Consider the following 9164-nt stretch of genomic DNA (forward strand, 5'->3'; position numbering starts at 1 on the left):
GATTGGTCCCTGGAGGTTCCGGAAACAACTCATGCACCAGTGTGGAAAAGGTCAGCCACAAGCCCATGCCAAAACCTATCAGAGACAGACCCTGGAGTTTACTTACAGAAATTTCACAGCAACAGACTTCAGAGCCTTCCTGCAGAGATGAAGAACCATGGCAATGCAGCTGTTTCCCTGCTGTGCCACTGCACAAGTAACAAATCACCACCCAAAACAGCCCTTCAAATGAACCAACAAATACGGCCTGCAGGGCACTGCCAGAGAAAGCCTTGCTGGTAACAACTGCTGAATCCCTCCTAGAATATCTCGGCACGACTTAAGCAGATGACAGAGATGATGCAGGGATCCTGCACCCTAAGCTCCCCTGAAGTCTCCGCCAGCCCCTCTGAAGCCCGGCTAGAAATATAATACTTTTCTACTCTTCAGCTCTAGAAGTACATGACTTGAATAACTAATGCAGTGGCAGCTCCCAAACAAACAACACAGCACTGCCATCAAGGTTCACACCAGTATCCTAAATGGCCAGTACGAGGGAACCCCTCGTAGGCAGATGATTTGCCTGCAGATTAAATGTCTTTATGGTAACCTCAGATTCTGCTTGCCAGAAAAATCCAGGCCATATACTGCCAGTAAGCAAGGAGACTCCCAAGGCACAGCATGTACTCAGGAAGTCTGCAGAGACCCGATGTGAACTGAAAGAACTATGGATTCTGCACTGTTACCCACTTTCCCAGGGTTCTGCACCCTGATTGTGAGGAACAGCAAAGAACTCCATTAAAGCTGACAAACACACACATGTATCACTTGTGCCCACTGCACTCGCATAGCATCCAGGCACGTCTGCTACTAACAGTTCTCTGCTGTGTCGCGGAGACATCTCACGATGGTTTACAGAACTTGAAAGTGAACAAAAGCAGCCTAACTCACAGCGCTGAGAAATCCGACAATGGCCTGCGGATTCCCAGCTCGACAGAGACATCCTGTGGCAAAGAGCTGGAACTGCAGCCCTTTGGAGCTTGCAGGCTGCTTTTGCTTTAGAGTACGTCAGAAAAAGGATTGGCAATAGAGACCTGGTGGGTCACGGTAGCAAGACGGTAGCAAGACAGTAGCAAGAAATGCCGACTCCCTTCCTGTCGTGTTATCTTAAACTCACCATAGAGATCAGGTCCATGAGAGGTGAAGACATTGTATAAAACAATGTTGAGAGGTGCAACTACCAGCTTCCCATAGTAATAGCTGTCGACAACTACCACGGGCACCTGGAAGAAAGCATCTATTATTTAAAGTGCCAGAAGCTTTTGGCTGGACTGCCCAAAAGCTCCCTGTGATTTTCTTAATGGAACCCACCCCTTCTACTGCAAGCCCAATCCATTCCCTCTTTGCATTGTTACAGGCACTTACCAAAAACAGGATCAATGACACCACACACCAGTTTAGGAAACTTTTCCACCTCTGCTTCAGTATCAACAAGTCAAAGGCAATAGGAAGCCTGAAACAGAGACCAGGTATCAACTGGAGACTTTTTCTTTCCCCACTGCAGGTTTTCCTGCCCCTTCAAAGCAAGCGGGGCAGTAGCTGGAAGAGAACCATCACTTCACTGGGCTCTGCTTCCAGTCCATATTCCAGTCATCCAACTCAGGTTTTACTCTCAGTGTATTAGGGTCAGGAATCTTCCCAACCTAGGTTCTTCAAAAGCCAAGAAATCAGGACATGGAAGCCTGTAACAATGATCCTGGACTAGGCTGGCAGCTCAGTCCCTGCTAGTTTCTTCCTCCAGCTCTCCAGCCCCTACATTCTCCCCAGCCAGGCAAGAAACATTTGTCAAAGTGTAAAACTCCTGAGCCCTCCTCTTCTTACCCAAGAGCTGCACTGAAGGGCCAGCCTAGAAGGGCTCCAGCGGCCACCCCCAGCACTGCTACAGAGGTCTTGTCCATATACCAGCCAGTCATGGCAATCACTGTGGTGTACATGCAGAAACTGCTTGGGAGGAAAGCTGCAACACAAGGAAAGAAAGGGTCAGCACAATTTTCCCACAGGAGGAGAACTGCACGAGGCCAAGATAAGGCGAATCATCTCTCATTCATTCCATTGGAGCTGGGATGCTATACTGGAGACTCTCATCTCAGTGAAAGCAAAAAAAAAAAAAAAAAAAAAAAGGATTATTTTTCTTGTTCTGCCAAGACCAGAAATACTTCCTTTAAGTTGAAGGCCTCTTTCCTCAGTGGCACTCAGCAGTGGTAACCAGTTGACAGCATCCAGGCTTACCACTTGTAACGCTGCACCCCCTATATTCTGCTAGGTTGAAAAAAATTAACCTGCTCAAGTGACAGCAGAAAATGTGAGCTGACTGGGTACAGTCTCTGAAACAACTGGGCAGAGACTGGTGGGAAGTAAGTGAAAAATGAGAAGACCTAAGACACTGCAAAAAAATGAAGGGAAAGTCCTTTCTCCAGTCACCATAAACATAAAAAGGGTAAAATAGGAAATCTCAGCATTCCTAAGTTGTGGTACTCCCCTTTAAGTTTCTGTATGCACACAATACAGAACACCCTTGCTCAAAGTCTCTCTTTGCACTTTACTCAATACCTACAGCAGATGTTTTATAAGTCTTACAGTGGTTGGCTAGGCAAATGGGTACAACCAGCCAGAGGGGACAGGACACAAATGCAAATGACAATGCCAAAATATGACTCTCCTTCCTTGGATTAAAATACGTTCAAGGAAGGTAGGCCAAGACCCTGTTTAAAAGGCATGGCCCATTGCAGAGCGACTGGAGGCAACAATAGAAACAAACACACCCTGGAAATTGAAAGATACAAGAGAGTGATGATGCAGGGAACATAATCTGAATCAACACTTATTCTGTCATCACACCTGCCATGAGAAACACCTGCAGCAGAATACAACAAACAATTGCTAGAGAGGTATTTTAGTGCTGTGGATTTTCTTCTTTCTGGACCTGTCTTTGGTTTCTATGGAAAAAGTAATTGTTAGTATCATTGCTAAGCACACTTACCTGCAGATGAGCAAAACATCCCAGTGCTGAGTACTAAGAAGGCCAACATCAGCCGGCTCACATGTAGCCCAAACTTCTTGCACACAGCCCTAAGGAAGCAAGAGAGAATTAGATACCACAAAAATATCCTCAGTATATCAAAGAACAGTACCCAACGCACGCAGAACCACAAATAATCCATGGAGCATCCTGAGAGCTTTAAGGTGGGTTATTCTCATTACTCAGCCACTGAAGGCAACCTGAAGAGCAGTTTGACTGCCTCTGGCCTGGGATTTCTGATGCTCGTAAGTTACACTAGTGCAAAACTCTAGAAGAGACTTGGCTTCTACCAGTGTCAGTTGCACTTGTGCAAATCTCAGGGAGTCTGCACTGCTATAGCAACATCAATCTATCTAAGATTTTCACCCCTCACAAAATACCCTCATGCAAAAAGCCACAGCTCACATTCTTAAAACCAGACTATTGACAAGAGAAAAGTCATGCAAGGTAATAGTTTGAAAGCCACAAATGCAGAGGCAGCAGGTAAGAATAAAAATCTAGCTTAGAGAAGATAACTGTATGTTCAGGCTACTGCTTTTGGTGGATGTAAACACCATTGGCAGATACATTACAGACAGCAACAATCAATGTATTCCACCAAAATTCACTATGATAAGCAACCACAGCACCAGTCTCTCCTCCAGCAGAGCTCAGTTTACAACACTCCCACCCCGCTTGCTGTCATCATTGAGAAAATGAGTGTAGTCAACAAAATGCTGGAGTGGAGATGTGGGTGGCAGATCTGAGAATACAATTTTGTCCTAACAGTGGAATTCTGACCAATATTTCATTAAGTTATCATGAGAACACATATTGTCAAGGTTCACTGTGAAGTAGCCCAATTTACCAGGCACATCTACACATGAGCTTCAGAGTGTATTTCCTGTGGCAGTAACTGAACATGCTACTCACACTGCTCCAAAACATTCACTGTAGACAGCTTCTAAATACTCACTTGTAGAAGTAGAGTTCACAAATGCAGCTCAGGAAGGCCAGGAAGCATCGGAGGAAATAGAAGATGAGAACCTAGGAGACATACTCAGAGCCTGAACAAGGTTTGCAATGAAGCTTATGCATCTATTACTAACAAGTCGGTCCCAAGAACAAAGTTCTGAACAGGATGGAGCAAGTTTGGCAGTGGTGAATGAGCCTATTCTTCTAGACCCAGATCCCACACCAAGCGATGCTGAAGATCCTGGCAGCTCAAAGCTTAGCCCTCTAACACTGAAGTCCTTTACAACACAAAAAGTGAACACAGTCCACTGAACTTACCAAAACTACCGCTTGTGTTGTGCAGAAACATGCCAAGTATGGCAGTGGATACCCAAGCAGAATGCACATTCAGTGCTTTTTCTTTTACATCTGTGAGTTCAGTTTGCAATATCCCTTGCAAAATACTAATTTATTTTTTATAGTTTATTGAAAAAAAAATCAAAATGGTCATTAATAGCTGGCATAGAAAACAATACGGGCTTCTAAAGCATCAGGGTGAAACTCACAGGGGCGAACGAGAGCCTGTGGCTGCCAGGTAACTGTCCCCAGGTCTGCACACACTCAAAGGGCCAAGGAGCTACCAGCCCCTCTGGGACAAGTTCTCAATCAACCCAGAGCCTGACAGCATTTCCCTGCAATTTCCCAGTCACTTTTCCTTGGATCCCGTTGAGTCAGCTCACAAACCCTTGCAATTCCTTACAGGGAAGTTAGTGTTTGTAAACAACTTAGTGTTTTGTAAACACTAATTCTCTTACCTCTGACAACAAACAAAGCAGCTGTTCAACACAGACTAAAAGCAAGTTTATTCATCACAAAAGAAGCTTTCACACATCTGATTTACCTTGTTAGTTTGTAGAACTTTAGCATGGAACAAGGCTGGTAAGGCATGAAGCCACAGGTAAGCATAGGAGCGGATAGCATAGGCTGGAGAGTATTCCCATGTCTGAAACCCCTTTCCATAAACGAGGTAGTGTGTCTACAACAGAGATTAAATAAATAATATGCATCACACAGAGTAGACAGTTTTGCATTTCCCATCTCTGAATTCTTGAGTAAGAAAATTTCTCTTTGAAACACAGAGATTAGCACAAGGTTCTAGATAAATCTGCATTTGCACAGGCCAACTACAAATTCCCAAGTATCTCCAAGGAAAGAAAGCCCCTTACCGGTTCCCAGTAGTTAAATGTCTCATCACAATCAGAGATGTTGCTTAAGAGAGCTGCACAGAACCTGGCTGAGATGAGACACTTGAAAGCTGTTGATCCTTCAGGGGCCCAAACTTGTCCTGCTTTGCTCCCAGATGATCTAGTGCAAAGAAAAAATACAAATACGCACCAAGAAGACTCAGTAACAAGATCTATACTAGCAATGTGACAGTAGGCAAAGAACTGACAAGCATATTTGCATCTCTCATTTAAGCAACGTGTAAGTACAGATGAGTCTTTCATTCACTGCTTTCTTTGGGGGATGCCAGTCCCCTCCCAAGGAAGCACCATCACCCCCCCTCACCACACCGCAACAACGGCCCTGAGTGCTTAACCCGCCGCTGCAAGACAGCCCCCCAGGACCTCGCCCTCCTACCCCCAGCAACAGAGAGCGAGGCCACGCACTCGCTACCGCAGGCCCGGGAGCAGCTCCACCGACGGCAGACCCACTTCCACAACACACGCTAACCCGGCTGGGCACCCACCGCGGCCACCCGATGCGGGGCTCACTCGGGGCTGTGGGTACGTAAAACCCCAGCCGCAAGGAAATACCTGGGCGGGTGCTCGCAGCTGACACCTCCCCGCCGGCGTTGGGGCTGCCGGGCCCCGAAGGACAACCGCGAGCGCGCCCGAGTGACGGCTGCAGAACCCGCCCCCGCGTAGACCAGGGCTGCGCGCCGCCCGCGGAAGGGGGGACGCGCCCGGCGCCCGCTGCAGCCCGGCCCCGGCTCCCCGCGGCCCCCCCGCCCGCTCCGACACCTACTCCAGGCGCGCCTCCTCCGCGGCCTCAGGCCGCGGCCGGGCCGACTCCCCACAACCTCCAGCCCGCAGCCGCTGCCGGGCCCCCTTGGCGGCCATGTCGGGTACGGGAAGCCGAGCGCCCGCTCCCTGCCGCCAGCGGACGAAACGACAGTGGTGCCGAAGCTGCCGGCCGCCATGCCGGGTGTGGGCACGGGCGCGCGCCTCCACGCCGCCTGCGCGGGCAGCCGTGAGCGCGCTCTTCCCGGGGGCAGCGCGCCTGCCGCGCCGCCGACGGCCCCGGGCCGGCGCTGTGCGGGGACACCTGGCCCAGAGCAAGGTTCCCTCGCCCACCCGCCACGGCAGCACTTCTCACGACGCGGCCGCTCTCCCCGTAACGCACGTGGGCTACCGTTGCAGCCCCGCAGTGGCGGTTGCTCACCCCCGCTCGCGCCCCCTTCCCTGCCCCTGCCCCGGCAGAGTTAGGAAAGTAGCTCAATGGGGAACAGGCAGTTGGAGAAAGCATTTTATTGGGTACGCCCAGCATACAGCTGGGCAAAGGGCAGGGACAGAAGCTGTTTTGGGACAGAGAGGAGGAATGTGTTCCTCCAGAGGCTGAGGTCCAGCAGCTTCCTCCCCCGTGCAGGTGCTGAAGGAGAAGCATTCAGAACAGGGGAAACCACCTCAAAATCCCTGCTCTTGAGTACTTGTCCCTTGGCATGCACACAGCCTCAACGGACACCTTGGGTGGCTGCAGAGCCCTTCCACTCCCCACAGCTGGTGCAGCAACATCAAGGTACAAAAAGTAGTTCTGAGACATCTTTGGGAAGTCGTGTCATCTTAATGCAGAAGTGGAGCAGCTTTTAAAAATCTTGAGAACTGCAATGAGCCAAGTACCTGCTCCGGAAGCACAGACAACCTCCCCAAAGGGCCAGGGATGCTTTAGGCTTCGCAGCCCCAAAGACAGGGAGATTGCCTTCCCAGGAGTGCCTTTCTCTTGCCCCTTCTTCAGCCCAATGCCACTCCTCCTCTCTTGCTCACTCTTGCCTCACAGTTCCTGCCACATGATGGATGCCTCTTCTTTCTTCTCCACCAGCGGCTGCTGCAAAGGCAGGATGACAGGGTCAGGACCAAGAAGTACCCACTCCTCCACCTGGAGGACTGAGAGGAGATGCCGGGCCTCCCCTGGAGGGAGCTCTGCACAGCATCACCCCACCCCAGGCCGTCCTCCCACATCTAGCCCTACATCCTAACACCCCTCCCACCCCACCCCGGAAAAAACCTTGCAGATCGGCTTTTCTCACCAAATTGATGCTCTGGTGCTCCCCCGGCCACAACCACTGTCGCCTGCGGAGTTCCGCCGGTGCTGGAGCTGGGCTCGGAGGCGGGCACCCTGGGCAAATCAAGCTGGGCATGCAAAGCAGCGGCCAAAGAGGCTGCACCCCTGCTTACAGGGGGCTCAAGCCGCTCCCTGGACTGCAAAGCGCCCGGGACTCCAGGGCACTGGCTGGGCCCTCACTTACAGGGCAGCCCTGGTCCCAAAGGCCCACGGAGGCTCCTTCTCTCCGACTCAGGGGCACCCTGACCCACACCCCGCTAACACGGCGGTCACCCCACACAGACTGCCAGCTGAGCACTATCAAGAGTGCTGGGCACTTTCTGCCCTGAAGGCAAGTGAATCAGCAGTGGTGGCTTGTGACTGTTGCAAGGGCTTTTCCTGGGAGGTTTTGGGGGCTTGGGCAGAAGAACTTCCAGAGGTGGGTTCCTCATCACTTGGGAGAAGCTGCCACTTCAATGTGGAGCAGCTGGTTGTAGGGTGACTGGTGTTTGGGGCCTGCAAGTGGTGCTTGCTACCCTAAATCTGCTGCCGGTTGTAGGGTGACTGGTGTTTGGGGCCTGCAAGTGGTGCTTGCTACCCTAAATCTGCTGTCCTGCCTTGCCTTGCCCTGCCCTGCCATGCCCTGGTCCCCTTTCTCTCTGCTCTCAGCCCCAGGAGCAGCTTGGGAGAAAGAGAACCACAGGGGAAGGCAGGAGGCTGGGGGGAAGGGGCCTGTTCTGGGCATCGGGGACGTGCCTGCAAGCAGGGCCCAGGTCCTGCCCAGGCAGCTGTGGCACTGGGAAGCCCTTTTATTGCCCTGAGCTGGGCCGCTGCCCCGGAAGCAGGGCTGGGGCCTCTGCTCTTTAAACATCCAGGCTGCTGGGCACCACACAGTGAGAAAAGTGGGTCTAAGGCAGCTGAGCCTGGGGGGGTAGGGGGTAGAAGGGGGCAAGGATGGCCAGGGACCTGGGAGCGCTGTGGGGAGGTCCCTCTGAGGGCCGGCGTCCCTCTCTCCTCCAGGCAGAGGAGCTGGTGCTTGACTGTGCCCTCCTTCCTTGGCAGCAGCTCCGGGAGAAGAAAGAAAGAAGAGGCATCCATCGTGCGTGGAACCATGAGGCAAGAGCAAGCGAGAGGAGGAGGGGCAGGCTGAAGAAAGAGAGAAAGGCGCTCTGGGCAAAGGGACCTCCCTGTCACCAGGGCTGTGGTCACACAAGAGCATTTTGGTGCTTTTGGGATGGTTTTTATGGGTCTGGGGGAGGTACTTGGCTCAGTGCTATTCCCTAGATTTTTAGAAGCCATTCCAATTCTGTGGTAAGAAGACACAACTTCAAAATCTTTGCCTCTGAAAGGCCGGGGCCAGGGACACCCACCTGATTACAGGGGGTCCCTCCAAGCACCTCCCACCGAGTGCAGGGGGCACACACAACCCTACTTACAGGGCAGTCCCCCTCGGCTCGGCACGCACTCCCAACAAGCCCCACGGAGCCCGAGGCTCCGACCTGCGCCCCAGTTACGGGCTGGCCGTCCTGGCTGCAGCACAACACCACGTTTTCAGGAGCCCAGGGAGCAACCTCGACCCCAACTGCGGAGAGGTCGCCCCAGCCAAAAGCAGCGCCAAAGGCGGGACTGCGCCCTCCGGCACAGCGCTTCCTCAACCTGCACCCTCTAAAGGGGGAGGGAGGGCTCGCTCCTGGTGCCTGGCTAGGGCAGCCTCCCCAGCCCTGCTTACAGGGAGGGCGGGCTGCTCCTGGGGACAGAGGGCTCCACGGCTCGTGACACACACCCCAAGTACAGGGCTGTCACGCTGGCAGGTCGCCAGCAGGACAGGCAGCCAGGCAGGCAGACACCCAGG

The 9164-nt window shown here is 52.3% G+C and overlaps 1 protein-coding gene across 3 annotated transcripts in view; it reads right to left on the reverse strand.

The window, feature by feature from the left end:
* Positions 1-6226, reverse strand: part of ALG9 (ALG9 alpha-1,2-mannosyltransferase) — a 54810-nt gene extending 48584 nt beyond the window's left edge. For 2 of the 3 annotated variants that reach the window (XM_052786567.1, XM_052786566.1), the window contains exons 1-8: positions 6020-6219; positions 5218-5356; positions 4893-5027; positions 4014-4084; positions 3020-3108; positions 1861-1996; positions 1405-1492; positions 1157-1262 (exon numbers count right to left, since the gene is read on the reverse strand). In XM_052786567.1, coding sequence (XP_052642527.1) covers positions 1157-1262; positions 1405-1492; positions 1861-1996; positions 3020-3108; positions 4014-4084; positions 4893-5027; positions 5218-5356; positions 6020-6114 — 859 coding nt within the window. In that variant the 5' untranslated portion in view covers positions 6115-6219. Of the gene's footprint in view, positions 1-1156; positions 1263-1404; positions 1493-1860; positions 1997-3019; positions 3109-4013; positions 4085-4892; positions 5028-5217; positions 5357-6019 lie in introns of all 3 variants that reach the window. The other variant, XM_052786568.1, reaches the window with a different exon arrangement.
* Between the last annotated feature and the right edge of the window lie 2938 nt (positions 6227-9164).

This window comes from Harpia harpyja, chromosome 4 (genome assembly GCF_026419915.1).
Source record: "Harpia harpyja isolate bHarHar1 chromosome 4, bHarHar1 primary haplotype, whole genome shotgun sequence".
Classification (NCBI taxonomy): Eukaryota; Metazoa; Chordata; class Aves; order Accipitriformes; family Accipitridae; genus Harpia; species Harpia harpyja.